The sequence below is a fragment of the Canis lupus genome, chromosome 18 (genome assembly GCF_011100685.1).
Source record: "Canis lupus familiaris isolate Mischka breed German Shepherd chromosome 18, alternate assembly UU_Cfam_GSD_1.0, whole genome shotgun sequence".
In the NCBI taxonomy this organism is placed as follows: Eukaryota; Metazoa; Chordata; class Mammalia; order Carnivora; family Canidae; genus Canis; species Canis lupus.
The window spans coordinates 53,923,391-53,943,700 of NC_049239.1; the positions used below are offsets into that span (position 1 = coordinate 53,923,391).

The 20,310-nt window shown below is 50.7% G+C and overlaps 1 protein-coding gene and 1 long non-coding RNA gene across 3 annotated transcripts; one reads left to right on the plus strand and one right to left on the minus strand.

Moving 5' to 3' along the window:
• Positions 1–4,447: 4,447 nt before the first annotated feature.
• On the minus strand, positions 4,448–10,254 carry PLAAT4 (phospholipase A and acyltransferase 4). The gene is made up of 4 exons (XM_038564195.1): positions 10,136–10,254; positions 7,355–7,463; positions 6,305–6,573; positions 4,448–4,738 (listed from the first exon to the last, which is right to left on the minus strand). Exons 1-4 carry the CDS (start codon positions 10,142–10,144, stop codon positions 4,640–4,642), a joined length of 486 nt encoding a protein of 161 aa, XP_038420123.1. The 5' UTR covers positions 10,145–10,254; the 3' UTR covers positions 4,448–4,639.
• Positions 10,255–10,475: 221 nt separating this feature from the next.
• Positions 10,476–20,032, plus strand: LOC111091009. Of its 2 annotated transcripts, XR_005373655.1 has the most exons (4): positions 10,476–10,615; positions 12,625–12,777; positions 18,434–18,659; positions 19,077–20,032. It is a non-coding gene; the product is annotated as an uncharacterized LOC111091009 (long non-coding RNA). The 2 variants fall into 2 exon arrangements; XR_005373654.1 differs by having other exon boundaries at positions 18,434–20,032.
• The last annotated feature ends 278 nt before the right edge of the window (positions 20,033–20,310 follow it).

Genomic DNA, 20,310 nt, shown 5'->3' on the forward strand with positions numbered 1-20,310 from the left:
ATTTGATTCTAACTCTATTTTTGTCATGTCTCAAATGCCCATTTCATTAGAAGGCATCAGGAACATCGAGGGAGAAGCAAGAGGGCTCTGTCCCTCCACCCCCACCCCTTACCTGGCCAGACCCCTGAGTCTCTGGGGAGGGCCTACCCTGTGAAGAAAGGGAAGGGACCCTGGCACCTGTGAGGGGCCTGCTGTGGCCACACCAGCAGTTCTGGGAGCGGTACCCTGGCTCCCACTGTGGCACATCAGCTGAGCTGTCACCTGCCTGCACAGCTCTTAGGTTTCAATTAGCCCCCCCTGGTGACCATGGAAATGTCTGAATGCCTTCCTGTTAGCTAGCTGCTTCCCCAGACCTCACCCTCAGCTTATGATGAAAGCAAATCTCAGACCAAATTCCATGGCACACGTAGGCATTTATGGAACGAGTGTTCACCAAGGAGCCACAGAGCCAGTCACCAGCCTGCCCTGAGAGCAGAGTGGGGACTAGGACTGCTAGGACTGCGCTCTGTCCTAGCAGTTTGGGCATCAAGGTTCAGGGGCCATTCCTAAAGAAACAGGCTCCGGGCTTCTCTCCCGCACTGTGCTCCTGCAAGGGCGGGGAGGGTCATGGGAAGCAGTCCCGTCACCAATGAGACATCATCTCTCTCCTATTAGGCTCATGATCACGTCTTTAATTTTTCCAAGGATAAACCATTTCCAATACTCAGTGTGCAAGTTAGACCATACCTGGAGATCAGAAATGAAGATAGTTACGTAGCCGATGTCTTTCAGGCAGAGTGCCAGCCTACTGCCCCCCCCCCCCCCCCCCGCCCGCTGTAGTTTTCCTATTCGAAGGTCAGCTGTCCCTGGGGGGGTTCTTGGCGAGGAATCTAGCCTCTCTTGTCTTTCAGGCAACAGGAGAATGTGCATAGGGACTGAGGATGACCCTTTTCTGGAAAAGCCTCAAGGAAGGAGGTCCACTAGAGCTGCCCAGAGAGCAAAGCAAACAGAGAGGGTATGGAGAGAGCAGCTGGAGGTGCCAACATTTGCGGTGAGGGTCTGGCCGAGGGGAAGGGCTGAGGAGATCCTCACAATCCTGGTCTCCTGCCTCCTTTCCCGACCAGCCTCTCCCCAAGGGTGGACACAGAGCCCTCTGACTCCCTTGCCTTCCTGAAGCCCCCAGAACAAGACTGACTGACATTCCTGCCATGTAGGATGCAAGGGGTTCTGGGCGGGTGGGGGGGGGGACTGGGGAGCTCATCTTCAAGTCCTCTGCCTCTCTCTTTAGCATCCCTCTTTCCTGACTCCCTACTGCCTCCCCACCCTGACCATGCATTTCAAAGAACACCCTCCCTCCCCCACAACAGCCCTGGTCCCAGGCTACACAACCCTCACACATATCCTTACACCAAGACTTAGCCCTTGCTAAGTCCCAGTTCTTCCAGGTCCTTCCAGGTCCTTCCAGGTCCTGAAAGCCACCACAGGACTACTTTGTACTAAGACACCAACAGCTTCAGAAGAGATTGAAAGCACATGTTGTCTGAGAGACAAAGGCTAACAACCGAATTCACTGTGGCAAATTCCAGGTACCAGGATAGGAGGATAGAAACAGGTGGGGAATAAGGGGACGTTACCCCCACACCCTACAGAGAGAGATGGGAGTGTCTGGTGATAACCTGGGCAGCTGTCTAGTGACCGGCTATGTGAAGTGGCACAATGGCCCTTCCCCACAGCAGAGGGACTGCCTAAGGGCTGCCGGGTGCTCTCAGCACTGCCATCACCCTGCAAGGGGCTCTCCTGAGCATGTCCCCTCACCCTGGGCGGCACAGGGCCATTCCCCTGGAGGATGACTTTGTGGTACATCCAGCTGGCTGGCAGCCCGGAGAGTTCCCTTGTCCTCCTATGTCTCAGCCATTCCAGATCCCAGCCACCTTTAGAAAATTCTCGTGGATGCACACAGAGGAAAACATCAGCCATCCACGAGGCAGGAGGGGCAGCATGGGGGACTTCCCTATGTCCTGCCAGTGGTTCCACAACTGAGAGTGAGGACAGAGATGCTGTCTTACCAAAGTGACAGAATGCTGTCAAGGGACAATCAGAGTCATGCCACGTGGACTCCAGGGTTCTCGTTTCTCCAGCACTCAGCAGTCTTATTAAACTTTCCTTGAACTGAAACACAGTCTGTGGATATGCATATTCTCTGAAGCAGGTTATAGCCCTAAAAAATGTTGTGCTGAGACCAAGGGTTGTCCGGAGGTAGTGCCACAATTTTGTCAGCTTTTCACATGCAGGTCAACTATGGTTTATTAATTATATATATCTTCACGTTTTAGTGGAATTTGATTCATGGAAGTCAGTCTAGAGGGTGGGAGCCTACAACTCGTCCAGCATATGTTAAAACTTTCCAGCAACTCAACACACTTCTAGTGGGCGTTAAACTTTATATTGAGGGCTGCAACTTTATTTCATTTCAAGGTTTTTCTCACAATCGCAGAGAATAATCGTTGTATTTTCCTATGTATTAGTGAAATGTATGAAGCAAACAAGTTTTCATGGAGCACCCACAGTAAGCCAGGCATTGTGATGGATGCTGGGGTCCCAGTGTGACAAGCTCTGACAGGACTACCTCTTGGGGTCCCTGCAGTTCTAACGGAGAGAGGGATATTAGTAAAAGAACCTCACGGATCAGTGTTCCAAGTCTCACCGTGAGAACTGCCATCAAGGGTAGATACAGGGATACGTGAGACTGCAAACAGGGGTGGGACATGGTGGTGCCGGCTACGCATACCCTGGACTGACCATTATGCTGGGACAATTGATCTTGACATGAAATGAGTTCCAGGAAGGGGAGTCACAGATAACAAGAAGTAAGAAAGCCTTTGCGTCTCTGGGCCTTCCATTTGTGCCCACCTTTGTGGAGGGTAGCGTGGCCCTCTGACCACCGTGAGGCAGGCATGGACACTTCTGGAACCCCCAAATGGAGGCTGATAGTTCAGCCTGGGGATCAGAGCAGGGCCCCCTTTGGTTGTAGCGAGTGTAAGACACTCTTTTAACCTTCAACCTTCTGATAGCCTTGACTTTTCAGGAAAGTCTTATGACTGGTTGTAGCCTGTTTTCTGTCATGCTGGGGGATTCAGGGACCCACCAGCTTTCACATGCCTGGGAAGGTACAGCCCGGAGGAGGGCAACATCCCTCATCCTCAAGCCAGAGAGGTAGTGGCTGTAGTGACCACCGTGGAGGATGGTCACATGGGGCGGCCATTCAGTAGGGTTGCTGCTGGCAGGGGCAGGCTGAGCAGGCACAAGAACATGGGGACTTGGCACTTCTGAGACCTCCTGGAGAGCTTGCTGGAAGGTAACAGAGGGATATTCAGAGGTGGCTAATTGGTTTTAAAAACTTTATTTTTTTGAGCCATTGTAGCTTCACAGCAGAGTTGAGAAGAAGGTACAGAGAGTTCCTGGACACCCTGTGCTCACTCCATGCACAGCCTCCCCCACTACCTACATCCCTCAGCAGAACATCCACTGTTGTTACAACTGATGACCCCACGTGGACATGTCATTATCCCCCAAAGTTCACAGTTTCTGTTTGGGTCCACTCTCAGCATTGTACATTCTGTGGGTCTGGACAAATGTGTGATGGGGCCTATGCATCATTATAGTCTCATACAGAGTAGTTTCACTGCCCCAAAATTGAGGTGGTTAATTTTCAGCAAACTAGGGGGAACTTCAAGCCATGCAATTTAGGCATGGAAAGTCAATATATTTCCATCTGGTACTCACAGAGGATGAGGACCAGACTTGGAGTTGACAAAGAAAGCTAAAAGGAGGACTGAGTGAAGGGGGTCCTTGGGAAGATGTTGGGAAATGTACATGTGGGGTCAGGGGTTCAAGCACCAGGTGTTGTGGCTACAGAGGGACAAAATTCAGTTGTTGAGTTTGGTTTTTAGGCACCCCAATAGTAAAAGGAATTTACCTAGACAGCAATGGCTAGTCTAGGTGGACAGATGTAGACAACCCATCAGATACCAGCTAGGCACCAGACATCACGGAGTGTCCTCTCCACATGACCGTACTGAATCCTCAGTGATGACATCACTGAAAAATGGATCATTACCCCAATCCCACAGAAGGTGGGACCCAAGCTCTGAGAGTCAAGAGCTCTTCCCAAGGTCACTCAGCTAGAAATTGCTGAGAGAACCCAACAGGTGCCGAATTAATGTTCCTTTCTTCCTTGTTTGCTCATAATCTATAAAAATATAATGGAATTCCTTTCTTTCTTTTTTTTTTTTAATTTTTATTTATTTATGATAGTCGCAGAGAGAGAGAGAGGCAGAGACACAGACAGAGGGAGAAGCAGGCTCCATGCACCGGGAGCCCGATGTGGGATTCGATCCCGGGTCTCCAGGATCGCGCCCTGGGCCAAAGGCAGGCGCCAAACCGCTGCGCCACCCAGGGATCCCTGGAATTCCTTTCTTAAGATACACTTACTGATTGATTCTTTGGTTTTGATACAATTAGCCCATCCTTCAGCCAGTGAGTGAGGGAAGGGGAGAAACAGAACCAAGGTTGCCTGAGGGCAAGGGTCCAGCAGACAGAAGAGCCGTGAGGTGTCTCCATTGATGTGCCCAGATGCAGGATTTGTGGCTCCTTCAGGCTGTCACTGGTTTTGGGATCGCCGCTTTAAAAGAGAGTATCCAAGAACAGCAATGAAGCCAATTCCCAGGGTTGCCCCTCCTCCAATCAGGACATTTGTCACCTGAAAGTGAGTAACCCACGGTCAGCATTCACACACACAGCAAGTACAGGCAGATTCTCCCTCTCTTCCAAGGGCCTGGAGGCCACACCCGATTCTCCTTCCCCCTGAGCTGCCAGCCCAGAGTTCTCTCCCAGGGAAGATACTTGCTGAGTCCTCGTGGCCCCATTTCCAGGGAGACCTATATTCTCTTAGTGGTGAAGACCTCTTAGTGGTGGGCTTGTCTGGGCTGATGGGATCCTTTTGTGTGAGTTTGCTGGGTGACCTCATTAGTTCCTGACTCAGACTGGGGAAGGAAGAGGGTTTGTGCTTGGTTTCCTAGGAGAACAGAGCTCTCTCCTGAACCTGGGAACTGCTCTGCTGTCTAGGCTACACCCCCAGGGAGGGAGGGGGATTGGCAGAAGCTGAGGAGAGACCTCTGGACACCATGGCCAAGGGAGCATACTTTGACTTCATTATGCACTGTGAACTGCAGCATGGAAACGTCTACCTCCAGCCCCAGCTCCTCTCTCAACTCCAGACTCCTAGGTCCAACTGCTACTCACCATCGTCACCTGGAGGTCTAAAGGCCACCCATCACCAACTACCTCCAAATTCTTGGTTTCCCTCCGCAAGCCTGGTCCTCCCATCCTCACCCTCATCTCATCCAGAAGCCTCTGTCCACCCAATCACCTGGGCCTGGAGCCCTGCAAGTATTTAAAGAACACAAGTCCCTGGGGATAGTAGTGGAATGGACGAGGAGATGAAGCCCGGATGGCTGACATCCTGTCTGGCCATTGGGGAGCCCTTGAAGCAAGTGTGAGGTGGCCCAGGAACTGCTCCCAAACTAGGTCACTACTGTGACTCCGGGAAGAGCAAGGACCTCACCTGTGTCACTTGTCTTGTTCCTCACTGCATCCCCCGCACCCAGCTCTGCCAAGCACAGAGGTGCTCTTTATGAGTTCTTAAATAAATGGCCCAACTAGGAGCAGTAGTGATGCGATACTTTAAATTATTAGGCCTGCTGCTGTACAGCGGTAAGGAGCAGACTCTAGAGAAGGACAGCTGGGGTTGGAATCCTGCCTCTGCCAATAACTAGCTGTGCATTTTGGGGACAACACATGGAAGACTGAAGAGGTGGGAGTGGAGCTGAGCCCCAGATCTTCCATAAATATATCCTTGAGCTCTTACACAGGCTCATGACCTTGAGCATCCCTTGGCTGAGGGCTCTCTGGGGCCTTAGGAGACCTGTTATGCGGTTGGCTTGGCCCTGACTTTTCCCAACACGCTTTGGGAGCATTAGGAGCTGCCTTTAGGGTGGGTATTCAAGCTGCAGGATCCTAGAAGGTCAGACTGGCAGGCCTCCCGAGGTCCTCCATTCAACTCCTCCTCCTACACGTGGGGAAACTGAGGCCCAGGGAGGGAGTGACCTGTCCAACGACCCCCAGTGGATCAAAATCTGATTGAAGATTTGAGCTCAGACATCTTGATTCCAGCATGTGGGTCATAATGATTCTCCCCTTTCGCTGCCCAGCTTAGACACCCCAGGAGACATTCAGGAGGGAGAGGGATCACCTCAGAGGGCCTTACCTGCCTGCTGTGGGGTTCACCATATCTCAGGTTGGTGACAAAATGCTCACAGTTTCTGCTCAGAAGACTGTATGGCATCTCCTGACCAATCTTCTGCTTTGCAGAGTAGATGATCTCATTCACAGGCCTTGGTGTGTATTTGTGGTCCAAGTGATTGTTGACCCTATAGCGGCAGTTCCCCACCACATCCTGCAGGCGGTCCCGTCTCACCACGGCTCTGTTGCTCAGCACAGAGAAGACGCTGCTGGAGCCGGCCCCAGGGTACTCACCTGGAGTCAGAGATATGGTCATGGTCATGGGGGTGGGTTGCAGGGGAAGGTGAGACAGGGAGAGAAGAGAGGCAGGATGAAAAAGAGGAGCAAGGAGGACACTGCTGGAGTGTCACTGTTTGTCTTTTCACATAGGTGATTGGAGGATTCCTAGATCTTTATTTAACAAGCTGTGAATACTTTTTCAAGTCAGTGAATGTCATGATTGCTTATGGCAATGTCATTGTAATTTCGTCACATGAATATAGATCGTTTATTTGACCAAGCCCTATTATTGAACACTTAGGTCTTTAAAATTTTTGCCATTATGACCAGTGATAGTCAAACATTTACTATTTGTTCATTTTTGTGCGCTTATACATTTCGCGAAGAGAACAAATTTATTTTACTATTGACTGTGTTTCACACACTGCTACTTTCCATGTATTACTTCATCACCTTTTAACTTTCGAGGTACATATTATGTCCATTTGGGTAATCAAAATATGGGTGTTGGGGGTTTCATCTTGAAGATGTGACCTCCAGTGACCCATGAGCTGGATCCCAGCAATCAAAGGCTTCTCATTCCCTTCCTGTCCGTGGAATGGGCATTCTGTTTGACTTCCCTGCCCCTGGATCTATGGGATCCCACTCAATTACGCAGTGGGATATGGATATAGGATCTGCTCAAGCATTGCTCAGGGAGAAACCAACTCTGGTTTCCCTTGCTCAGCTCTTTCCTCCAATTATTCTCAATCTGGTAACAAATATTTTGAAAAATTATATTTCCAACAGCTCTTACTTGGGGGAGTCAGATGGATCACATAACCGCCTCCCACATAGATGGCCCAGTGCTCATAGCCAATGCGGAAAATCTCAATCAGGTCTCCAGGCCTGGGTTCTTGATGAAACTGCAACAGAAAAACCCAAGATGGTGTAGGAAGCCTCTAGGTAACAGTTGAGAGCCCTCCTGGGACCCTGCAGCTTGGCCTGGGGACCCCCTTGCTGATGTTCATCACCTGATGAGAGCCTGGAGTGGGAGGGAACTCCTGGCCTCTGTGAGGTCCTCAGCCTTCTGTCACTTTTAGAGCTTCCCCAAACTGGGGGCTGAAGTCTGGATAAAAGGACCTTGTGGAATAGGAGAGTGGGGATTTGTTCAGTGTGCCCACATTATCATGTATGTATGTGCTTGTGTACATGTGGTATGGGCTGCAGTGCAGTAGCACACATGAATATATATGTACGTGTTGTGCATGTGTGTTCTATGTGTGTTGTGTTCTGATTACATGCATATCTGTGTGTGTTGCATATTGTGTGTGTGTGTGTCTGTGTGTGTGTGTGTGTGCGTGTTGTGGATACTCATAGGCACACCGAGGAGGATGTGAATGTGCACGTTCAGGTTCATTGCACGGCTGCTCCTGAGAGTGTTGACGTGACTCCCTGCATGAAAACCCCTTCACTGAGATTGGGAGCCCCGAACCCATCGTCAGCAGTCGGGCAGGGGAGTCACCACCTTCTCTCCTCTTCTCAGACTGACATTCAGGTCCTCATCCCACCTCTTGGCCCTGGTTGTCCATGGCCACACAGGCACCTGTTCCTCCCTGGACTCTGTCCCCGCCAGCCTCAAGACACCCACCCTCGGAGATGGCAACCTGAGAGGCAGGAGCTGACAGCATCCTAAGGAAACCTGAGACTCTGTGGGGCCAGCTAGCATCTGGACCCATGGGGACGGTCACAGCACGCACATGGAGGGCTTGTGCCCTCCCCCCCAGGCTGCCATGGCTTCTGCTTTGAGAATGTTTCAATTTCTTCCCTTTCTGAGCCAGCTCTCAGCCCACAACCCTCTATCTCTGATTGCAGGCCACCTCATGGGAGACCTGGGGCCTGTGTACCCCGGCCCTCTTCTTTGTGCCAATATCCATCCACCAATGTAGAATCCAGGAGTTTCTCCTTAATTCTCCTCCTCAAACATCTCTCACACTGTGATTCGTTTCAGGGCAGCCCCCAACCCTGTCTCTGAGACCCTCACCCTCTTTTTCCTGTGTTTTTTTTTTTTTTTTTTTTTTACTTTATTCTAGTAATCTCCATACCCAATGTGAGGCTTGAACTCATGACCCTGAGATCAAGGGTCACATGTTTTTCTGACTTAGCCAGCAAGGTGTCCTGACCCTAAGGCCTCTTGACCATAGGCCCCACTCCTATCCTGGCCTCCTGTCCCTTCTCCCCCACATCTGGTCTCCCCAGGACCCACCGTGGCTTTCCCACAGAGCACATCTGGCCTCAGGGCATGGGGCCTGCTCTGTGGGCCACTCACAGGCCCTCCTCACCCTCCCTGCCCTCTGCTCCACAGGCTGCCAGGCTTGCCCTTCTCACCACACAGCTGGCTCCTGCCTCTGCTCCCCTGCACACCTGGCTGTCTCTGCCCCCAGTCCCCTTCCCCACCCGCTCCCTTCCTCTTCTCATCCACACCAGAAAGTCCTCTCTGAGAAGCTGCCATCAGGCCCGCCTGGCTCAGCTGCCCTCTCTGGGTCCCCAGGTCCTGGGGCAGCCACCCCCTCTGCACAGATCATGTTGTGCCGGGACTTTCCCTGCCTGCCTGCACCTCTTCTGGGTTTGGAGCTCCAGTGGGGCGGGATCCTGTGTGGTGCCCCTTGCCTCCTTCCTCTCTGGGAACCAGTGAGGGCCTGGCCTAGAATGGGGGCCAAGGGAATCTCCATGGAAGAGAGGCTGGAGGACCAGCAGGGCTGGGACCCAGGGCCAGGGCCTCCCCTCTCTCAGCCAGGGCACGGCTGGTCCAAGGGTGGCCTCCACGCTGGAATCAAAAGGGGGTTTTGCACTCTGGATTCCACCTGTGATAAGGTCAAGCCCAGACACCACGCGCATAGGAGCTGCCAGCAGATCCAATGTGAACTTGGGCCGTGCCTGGATAAGGAGATGGTTGCCCAGGCAACAAAGGCCGCTCCTTCTGGAATGATCTCATTGCCCTGAATTGCCTGAATTCTACTTGTTCCCCTTCAGCTGTACGCCCGCCACCGAGCCCTGCCTAGGCCTGCCTGGGCTGTGTGGGAATCTGGACACCATAGAGGTCAGGAAGGGAGTCCGCGTCAGAAAGCTGAAATTCAAGCCGACTTCACAGGGCAGGCCAAGTGCCATGGAGCAAGAGGGAGAGGAGGACAGAGCTGAGCAGGCGCCGAAGTCCATCTGGAGCCAGGGAGCCAGGCCCAGCGGGGATCCACTCACCTCCCAAGTCCTGGGACCCCCCGCCCTTCACCCACGCCCCAGATGCTTCCCAGCTCAGGAGACAGAGCCCCCTGCCACCACAGCTCCTACCCCCGGAGGCCCTTGGGCCCCGGCTGAGCCAGATGGAGCGAGGAGGCTCCCTGGACCCAAAGCCCTCACAGCCCAGCAGGGGCTTTTAAAGAGGGACTTTTAAACTACAAAGAGTCTTCCAGAACCTCCTTCTGAAGCTTTTCCAAACTTTGGAGTTAACTGTGCCCAAGGCCAGGAACCCAGACTGAGGCCTTTATAGGAAGGGGCCCCCCCACCCCTGGAGAGCCCTAGGTAGAAAGTCAGGGACACTTACCTCAGTCATGGTGCTGTCTGCTGTGTGCTGCTTGTGCACCAACTTTTATTGAAGTTGAAAGTTTTGCTTTCACTTTCCTTTTCGATGCTATGTAAAGCTACTTTTCTTAGTAAAGTAAGCATTAGGCCCAGGGTGGAGCCCAGCACCAGGCTCAAACTCAGGATCCTGAGACCAAGACCTGATCTGAGGCCAACACTCAGATGCTTAACCAACTGAGCCACCCAGGCACCACAGAAACAGTTTTGTTTGTTTGTTTGTTTTTAAAGATTTTTTATTTATTTACTCATGAGAGACAGAGAGAGAGGCAGAGACACAGGCAGAGGGAGAAGCAGGCTCCATGCAGGGAGCCCGACGTGGGACCCGATTCCAGGACTCCAGGATCACGCCCTGGCCCAAAAGCAGGCACTAAACCGATGAGCCACCCAGGGATCCCGAGAAACAGTTTTTAAAGGGAGACTGAACAGTCACTCTAAATGGAAGGTCTGTGATTACCTACCTCAAAACATAGAATTGCTGTGGCTTGTGATTGAACCTGGGTCCCACCCGCTCGTTGCACGACAGGCCAATATGATGAGGGAGACAAAGAGTTGGGACAAGGAAAGCGATTTTATTCGAGAAAGCCCGCTCACTGAGAAGACGGTGGACTCATGTCCTAAAACACCACTGTCCCATCTCCCTGCAGGAAGGGCTTTTAAAGGGGAACAGGAATGAAAAAAGAAACCAGCTACAGTGCCACGAGGGCTAGAGTAATCCACCACATGTCTTCAGTGATCGAGCGTCAGGTTCTTCAAGTTTCCTGAGAGATTTTTTTTTAAAGATTTTATTTATTAATGAGAGACACACACACACACACACACAGACAGCCAGAGACGCCAAGGAGAGGGAGGAGCAGGCTCCATGCAGGGAGCCCGACATGGGACTCGATCCCGGATCTTTAGGATTACGCTCTGGACTGAAGGTGGCACTAAACCGCTGAGCCACTGGGGCTGCCCTCCTGAGAAATTTTAAGCAGAATTGATTACTAGCTTATCATGTGCTTATGGGGTGATGTGCAAGAATATGATCATTAGTTTGTTTGTGCAATGTGTTCTGCCTTAATTGAGGATTCCTATGAAACCTAAGGACAGGGCCACCTGGGTGGCTCAGTGGTTGAGTGCCTGCCTTTGGCTCAGGTCGTGATCCTTGGGTCCTGGGATCGAGTCCTGCACAGGGCACCACACAGGGAGACTGCTGCTCCCTCTGCCTATGTTTCTCTGTGTCTCTTCTCATGAATAAATAAATAAAATCTTTTTTAAAAATGAAATTTAAAAATTTAAAAAAAACAAAACCTATAAGGTCAGCTAGTTCCCCAACAGGCTTACAGCGTTCAAACAGGTCTACTGTGGAATGACAAGGGAGGGAGAAATATTCAGGGCAAAATTAAATCAAGATGGAGCTAGTCCTACTAGAGCTTTACAGCCCCTGGAGGCCGTCTCCCTTGGTTCTTTACTTCTCTCACAAATGCCTAAAAGAATTGATTAGGAGTTCTGCTCTAGGAAGATAACTACCACCTACATAACCACACTGTATTATGAACTAGTTATGGTAAATAGGGAGGAACCCAGTTAAGGTCTGTGGGATCAAAGTCCTTTATGTACCACTGTCACTAGGTAGTCCAGGAAATTTGTTTACCAGATATTTACTTTTTCTTTTCTTTCTTTTTTTTTCTTTTAAGATTTTATATATTCATTTATGAGACACACACACACACACACACACACACACACACACACACACAAAGGCAGAGACATAGGCAGAGGGAGAGGCAGGCTCCCTGTGGACACCCCAAGGGGGCATTCGATCCTAGGATCCCGGGATCACGCCCTGAGCTAAAAGCAGATGCTCAACCACTGAGCCACCCAGGTGCCCCAACATTTACTTTTTTATCTTCCTGTGACATGTATGTCTTCTTTCAATCCCAGGCCCTTTCTCCTTAGTTGAGAAGCACATATATACCTCATTTTGCCATGGATACTGCTAGGGCCTTTCCCATTCGAGGTGGTAAGACATCAGAACATAACCTCCCATGACAACTGGAGAGTAGGTGAGGGAAGGCATCTGGGGGAAAAGGGAGGTGGTGCTGGTCGTTGAGGTTGGGGCTGCTCTCTCAGGGAGCAAGGGCAAGCGGTCATCTTGAAGTCTAACACTGAGATAACTTACTCGTGCGATGCTCAGCACATGGTGCAACCTCATCTTAAACCTGTAGCCACCAGGTACCCACTGAGGTCCTACCACGTGCCAAGCACTGCAGTAGGAAGTCAGACATCCATCAGTGAACAACACTGATAAAAATCTATGCCACTGTGGATCATACTTTCTTGTTGGAGAGATGGACAGAAGTATCATAAGGTAGATATTATGTTAGATGGTCAAATGCTGAGAAAAATGGAGAATAGAAAGGGGATAGAGATGATGGGAGGTGCAATTTTAATTTTAGGTCTCCTATGTAGGAAGGAACAGCTTCACTGGACAAGTGACTTTTGAGCAACGCACTCAAGGAGGCAGGAAGTGAACGGAGCAGCCATTGCAAAGGCCCTGTGGCTGCACATGTCTGCCAAGGTTTCTGGATCTGGGAATTGAGTCGCAGGAGAAAACAGCCAAGGGTAACCCGAGCCCTATCTACATGGCGTAGGGTGTTGATTTTTGTTCTGAATTAAGTGGAATCCACTGGCGGGTGGAGCATGACAGTGACATGACTTGTGCTGATTCCTAGACTACCTCTAATTCCTGTATTGAGAATGGCTTTGGAGTACAAGTGGGAGCAACCAAGAGCAGCTGGTTGTATTTCGGACAACCAAGTAGCAAGAAGTGATTTGATTCTTGATATATTTTGAACATAGAGTTTGCTAGGCCTGCCGCGGCAAATAACACAGACTAGCTGGCTTAAGTAAGAATATTTTATTTTCTCATGATTCTGGGGGCGAGAGGTTCAAGTCCAGGTGCCAGCAGGGTCTGTTTCTTCTGAGGCTTCTGCCCTTGGCTTGTAGGTGGCTGCTTTCTTCCCGAGTCTTCATATGATCTCCCCTCTGTGTGTGTCTATGTCCTAATCTCTTCTTATAAGGACACCAGTTGGGTTAGGACTCACACATATGATCTCATTTTAATTTAATTACCCCTTAAATACCCTATCTCCAAATATATTGTGCGGTGCTAGAGGTTGGGCTACAACACATGAATTCTGTGGGGACAGATTCAACCTATAACATTTACATTCTGGCAGAGCAAAATAATCCACATTCAGTTTCTACTTTCCTGTCCCTTATGCTGGAAATCAGTTATTTTTCTAAGGAGCCTGATTCCTTTAATAGATAATGGTATGTAGAAAGCAAAATTGGGTCCTTTAAGGAACTTTTCATTTAATCTTGTATCTTGGAGCCAAAAATATCTTGAGGAGAACATTGATCACTCCTCTCTGGAACAGTGTAATACACCCCATCGTCAGGATTTTCCTCTGGGAATTCAGGGTTCCCTCCAACCTGTACCCGTTTCCCCACTGCCAAATATGTTCTGGGATTTGCAGTTACCTAATGGATGAGGAAGAGAGGCTTTTTCTGGTACCATTAATCTTTCAGAGTGTCAGCTCCTAGTGATGAGTGTCCTGAGACTGGAGAGGAATCTGAGGAAGGAAATCCTTGTCATGTGGCCAGGGACACAGTGAGCAGGGGGACCATGTTAGGGCCCTGAGGGTCAGTCTGAAAAGAAGGAAGGGGAAATAGCTAATTCTTAATTCTGCTGGGTTATGCCTAATGCTCTGACTCATTGAACGTGCTTGCCCACGCCTATGCACGGAAAGAGAGCAGACCTCCCCCGCACGCATAGTCAACTGAGTACACACACGGTACACACACATATACCTGGGCAAACCCTTCTACTCTGCATCTCTCAGAGGGCATTTCCCTGGGCTCCAGTCTCCTCTTAAACTATGCCATTGGCCCTGCCTGTGTTCACCCCAGGAATACCAGAGCCCGTTTGGGGAAGTTGCGGCTTAGTCTATATATCTTCCTTGTTCTTTATCCCCTGGTCTGTTTATCCAAGACAGCCCAAAGCCTGGAGACTTGATTGCGATTTATTACCCTGGCTATGATCACTAGAGGACTGTCATTGGTGTAGCTTCTCCAGGCAGGGACACATTTTTCTATTTAAACACCAGCCATGAATTTAGAATGGAAACAAACATCTGTATTATGTTCTAATGAGAGCAATTAGCTTGTCCTTGTGGAAATAAAATGCTAGAGACCTTTATTCATTCCAGATCGAACTTATTCTATATCAGCTGATTTGCATTGTGTGTGTGTGTGTGTGTGTGTGTGTGTATGTATGTGTAAAGCACACACATCTGTACAGGGAGACATGTACTCCACTCAGAAACACGTTTACAGAAAACACAAGGGTAAGCCAAACACACCCTCTAGACACATGCTCACTCCGGGGACACAATGCATCACACATCCTGGATAAACCCTTGCCTGTGTCCCCATTGGGATCTTTTCCAGTCTCGGTATTGTCAGTCCTTAGCAGCCACTGACAGACAGGGACAGTGGGGAAGGGGCCTCATCTGTGAGGAGGGCTTTTTCTGTCCTGTCCAATGAGGTAGAGAACTGCCCCAGGCTGCTCAGATTTATCTCTGTTTTTCCTATAACTGATATCCAAGCGGAGCCGAATTCCAGAGATCTGATAGAACCGTTATCTTCTGACATAGCCCTGGGTGCTCCATGTGGGAAATGAAAATGTGTCCTGTGTTCCTTGCTCATAATGCAGAATCTGCTCTGCCTGTCACTGGCCATTCACAAAAGATGTTGGTATTTGAAACAGTAGGATTTAGTGCACAGATCGGTTACACAGGAATTGGGAACCTAGATGGTAAAAAGGGGATACCAAAGTAGACTTTTACGATCATAAAACATCCTGAGGTATTGTTATTAATGCTTTTGGCCTTGGTTAGTGTTTATCTGATATTTAAGAAATTCGATGTAGTAACAACCAAACCCAAACTAGATTGTATCTGAGAGACTGGATAAAGCCATTGTACCTTTTATACAGGAAAATCAAGGTTTACAGATACGCAAGGTAAAAGTGATGACTAGGAAGAGGAAAGCTATAAGATATACCATGAAATAATAGAGGTGATATTAGCTCAAAACTAAAATAATGGATCAAAATAGAGAATTCAGAGATAAACCTATGGACACATTGGAACATTCCATACAAAGGTAGATTTTAAAAGGATTGAAATTTGAAAAACAAGATTGAAATCTGAATAACAAAATTTGATGCCACCATGGGCCCTCTGATAAGTCCTGGGACGGCCATCACTTGATTTCTTGATAAGCAAATGATGGTGAGATATATTTCCTCACTGTCGAATCCACTGTAGTTTAGTTTTGTTACTTTTACCTAAAGATGTTCCAGTGAATGCAGTACGTACTTTGGGTTCCAAAGAACCTAACCTAGATCCTACTGGTGCTTTTGCTGTGGACACAGTGCCTTTCACCTGTCACTCTCCAGTCCTTTGTAGCCAAGTACTTCTTGAAAGTTCAGTTTCTGAATGGCCATGGAAAGAATATCCTTGAGGGAGGTTGGATTCTTTTTTCCCCCATTTTGCTCCCTCACAGTAATGGATGATACCTCCCTGCCATTGCTGTGTGACTTGTCCACGCTCCTCACTGACTTCAGGCCTGGTCATGCGATCTGCTTTGGCCGAAGGGGCCAAAGGAGCACCCAAGTCAGTTTCCTCACCTGAACAGACGTTTTAAACCAGAGTGCGTAGTTAGGCTCCGTTTCTTTAGCTTTGGTGCCTTTTGCCACGAGGAAGACGAAGACGTGTCCCAGCTAGAGGCCGCTCCCTCAGCAGGCTTACCAGAATAAAACCCAGGTGGTGGCGCCTGAACTTGACAAGCCAGACTCAGTGGAGCCCAGAAGAATCTCAGCTGACCCCCACAGACCTCAGGTTATGGGCGGAACCAAGTGTTTGCTATGCTAAGGCCCTGGGTTCTCTGGGTTGTCTGTTAGCACTGCAAAGCGGAGGAAATCCTCAGGTGGGAGTCAGGGATGCTGTGCTGGCTTCAAAAGTAGCCCTCCTTCGGGTCACGGATGGCTGCCCAGGGGCTTCTTTCTCTTCTGCTTCTGTGCGTGAGGGGTCCCCATGTGATTGTACATCACGGCGGCTGCTTGGGCTGCAGGGTTGTGTTCAACGCTTGGTTAGTGAGTAATCGACTCTGAGCATGGCAGAATGAAATCCAAAGTGAGATTCTTGGAGTTCATCTAGAGGGTCAGGCAGGAAGCCAGCAGGTGCCAGACTCTCTCAGCCTCCGCTTCATGAAGTCTACCCAAGTCCTCTCGCTTAGAAGGGAAAATCTACAGTGGGTTGGTGCCCTCAGTCTGCTTTGCTGGTCTTGGGAAGAATGGGCACCAGCTGCTATTTTGAAAACCTGTGTGAAAATCCTATTATTATATGAAAGCCTTCTTTCCCCGGGAGGGTGGGTGGGAGATGAGGTCTTTGTCAGGTGGCTATCCCCTGTCTGTGTCCACAGGGACTGACTGCATGCCTGTCGTGTTGGGAGGGGGAGGCATGGGGAGTGACATGCAAAGGGAACTGAGTCCTTGTTGTAGAAGCTGTGTCTGTCTGGGCCTTGCTCACACTCAGTGAGCGTCTATGGGGGGAAGTCTTCGGGTTCCGGGAGGCGACCTAATCCCCACCCTGTCCGCCTCTGCTCCTGGCCCGGGCTTGGAGCTTCTCACTCCCCCAACAGCACCTCTGGCCCTCCCCGTCCTCCTATAGTCTTTCCATTCTGGTTCCAGACTATTCTTGCCCAGGAAGGGAAATACCCAGTCCCAGCAGCCCCCTATTTGGTCATTGAAGTTCCCGGCAGGTTCAGTTTCAGGTCAGTGGTGTGCCTCTCAAAGGAGCAAGCTGGCTTTGTACATTATTCCAGGAAATGGACTAATTCCTAGAAGGCTTGTCTTATAATCTGTAAAATGAAAGGCCATCTGGCCTAGCTCTGCAAGGCAGCTGGCTGCTTTCTCATCCAGATAGGAAACATGCTCAGATTTTGGCTCCTATTGAAGTGCCCTGGCTGTGGCCTTCTGTGTTGAGGGATAAAGTGAATAGACCCCTTGTGTTTGCCATCTCTGGGCCTGCCGTGCCCTGGCTGAGAGAGGGGAGGCCCTGGCCCTGGGTCCCAGCCCTGCTGGTCCTCCAGCCTCTCTTCCATGGAGATTCCCTTGGCCCCCATTCTAGGCCAGGCCCTCACTGGTTCCCAGAGAGGAAGGAGGCAAGGGGCACCACACAGGATCCCGCCCCACTGGAGCTCCAAACCCAGAAGAGGTGCAGGCAGGCAGGGGAAGTCCCGGCACAACATGATCTGTGCAGAGGGGGTGGCTGCCCCAGGACCTGGGGACCCAGAGAGGGCAGCTGAGCCAGGCTGGGCCTGATGGCAGCTTCTCAGAGAGGACTTTCTGGTGTGGGTGAGAAGAGGAAGGGAGCGGGTGGGGAAGGGGACTGGGGGCAGAGACAGCCAGGTGTGCAGGGGAGCAGAGGCAGAGCCAGCTGTGTGGTGAGAAGGGCAAGCCTGGCAGCCTGTGGAGCAGAGGGCAGGGAGGGTGAGTGGCCCACAGAGCAGGCCCCATGCCCTGAGGCCAGATGTGCTCTGTGGGAAAACCACAGTGGGTCCTGGGGAGACCAGATGTGGGGGAGAAGGGACAGGAGGCAGGGGTGCTGGTGAAGAGGCCATGGGCATCATGAAGGCAGGAACGGGGATGCCCTGAACCAAGTCAGAGGATGGGAGATGGACGAGAAGGCAAGTTCAGGGAAACTTTTAGAGTTATCGTTTACTGGACTTGGTGAACGGACACAGGTTGCGGGGGTGTAGGGTGTAGGGAAGTGAGTGTGTGAGAGAGATAGTGGACTTAGGATGGCTCTCATTGGGGTTGGGTACCAGGAATGAGGGGTTGGGATGCGGAATGCTCTTCTCAGCTCAGGAACATAGAAGGAGGAGGAATAGAAAAGGTATTCATTCTTGCAGCTGGGGTGTCCTGGGTGGAATAGTGACAAGAAACGGGGTGTGGAAGTCAGGGCCCTGGGGCAATAGTGGGAGACCCAGCTCAGCCTTTTAACAGACACAGGGGAAGTCCCAGCATGACATGATTTGTGCAGAGGGAGGTGGACACCCCAGGGACCTGGGGACTCAGAGAGGGGCAAATCACAGTCTGGGAGCCTGGGTTCCTGCCTCTGAACAAGGGCTGATGATGCTTCTTCCTCAGGATGTGTGGTTGGGAGGACTGGCTGGCAGATGTCCACTTTACCCCCTACGGCTGTGTGACCCACCAGATCCTGCTCCCTGGCTCAGGACATCAGTCAAGAGAGAAAGGCATTCGGACGCCGGAGATGATGAGCAGAGGGGTGCTGATCCGTCTGCAAGGAGGGAAGAGACTCGACATGGACTTCCCAATATTGCCTTGGCCGGGGGTGCTAGGACACATCAGAAAGGTGCTGGGACATGTGGTGTCATGACCACATATGTACAGAAACACGGCCATACAGGCATGGGCATGTGAACACACATCTGAATGAATGTGTTCTCGTAGGACCCTCTCTCCTCTTCCACGACTCAGGGATGGGAGTGCAGGTCATTTTTCCCAGAATCCAGTGTCTGGCATCTGCACAAAGGGAATCCTGTGACAGGGATGGCGGGGCTGGGCATTCCTCTTGCGACAAGTGTTTGCATCTCCCTGGTCTCCCAAACGGCAGACCTGGAAAGCTGGTTGAGATTTTTCAGAGTGGCTACGACCACAGGGCCATCTATGTGGGAGACGGGAATATGGCCCCTGCAGGCTGGGAAAGATTTTCTGTTTAAAGAGCATCCCTTGGATTTATTTTTTTTAAAAGATTTCATTTATTCATAAGGGACAGAGAGAGAAAGGCAGAGACACAGGCAGAGGGAGAAGCAGGCTCCCTGCAGGGAGCCTGACGTGGGACTCGATCCCAGGACCCGGGACCACACCCTGAGCTGAAGGCAGATGCTCATCCACTGAGCCTTCCAGGTGTTCCCATCCCTTGGGTTTAGAAGCATGAATGTGTTCGTGCATACTGACTTGTAATACTTTGTTCCTTCCTATTGAGCACCTTGAATTCTTTGGAAATAAAAGACTCTGGACCCTTTATTCTCTACAGTATGTGATTTGTTGTACATCAATCGAACTGCATTTTTTGGGTGTCCCAAACAGAACTTATTTACGAAATGGCCTGTACAGTGTCTGCCTGGCTGCACGGAGAAAGCGGGCCCTTCCTAATCTGTGAGCCCTGCTTCTTCCTCCTGGCTCTGCAGCCTCGGAGCAGAGACCTTGGGGGTGCTGCTCCATCTTCCTGAGGCTTGAGAGACAGTTTCCTAAGGGGGAGGGGAATACTTACCCCTTTGGGATAGGGAAGAAGTGCAATGAGAAGACACACAGAAGAACCACGCGGCGCCTGGCCTGGAGAAGCTTCTTAGGAAAAGCTGCCTCTTTCTGAATCATCGAATGAACAGAGCAGGACACTCCACGATGTTGGATCCTACCTGCGGCGACAGTGTAACAGCGCAGGTGACAGTGCAGAATGCTGATCAGGCAGCGTGGAGCAACCTGCCCTCCTTTCCAGCCCTTTCCTGTGCTGCACCCCGAACCTCCCCCACCCAGAGTCGAGAGTGTGCCTGTCTATGATTCCCAGTAAGTTCTTCACATCCTAAAGCAACCAGCTTAACAGCCCCGGCGTGTGGACGAGGTCATCAGTTCTGTGGAGCAGATTGTTGAATGCAGGGAGTCCACCTGGCTGGAAAGCATTGGTGAGCACTTTGTTATGCATCTGAGATACGGTCCCCGGTCCCCGCAGGTGAGATGCCTTGTGCTCATGCTTGGGGCGGGGTGGGGGTCGGGGTGGGGGGTGCACTGGCAACGTGGGAGAGGGGGCAGCCTATTATTTCTCACATTTCCTGAAAGAGCCACCATTTATTGAGTTCCAACTCAGTTCAAGGCATTTTAAGTAATTTTGACTCATAAATTCACCACCATCCCGCTGGGTTGATATGATTGCCCATATCTCTCCATGGGAACACACTGGATTTGCTCAAAGCCATGACATCCAAGCTCGTGGAGGTAGCAGGATT

Bases quoted from the DNA above. Each gene is read 5' to 3' on its own strand.
- PLAAT4 (XM_038564195.1), bottom strand. The intron at 6,574-7,354 runs GTAAGAGCTGTT...CTCTGACTCCAG, and splicing joins GATCCATCTGACTCCCCCAA to GTGAGTACCCTGGGGCCGGC. The intron at 4,739-6,304 runs GTAAGGCCCTCT...ACTCACTTTCAG, and splicing joins GTGAACCCCACAGCAGGCAG to GTGACAAATGTCCTGATTGG.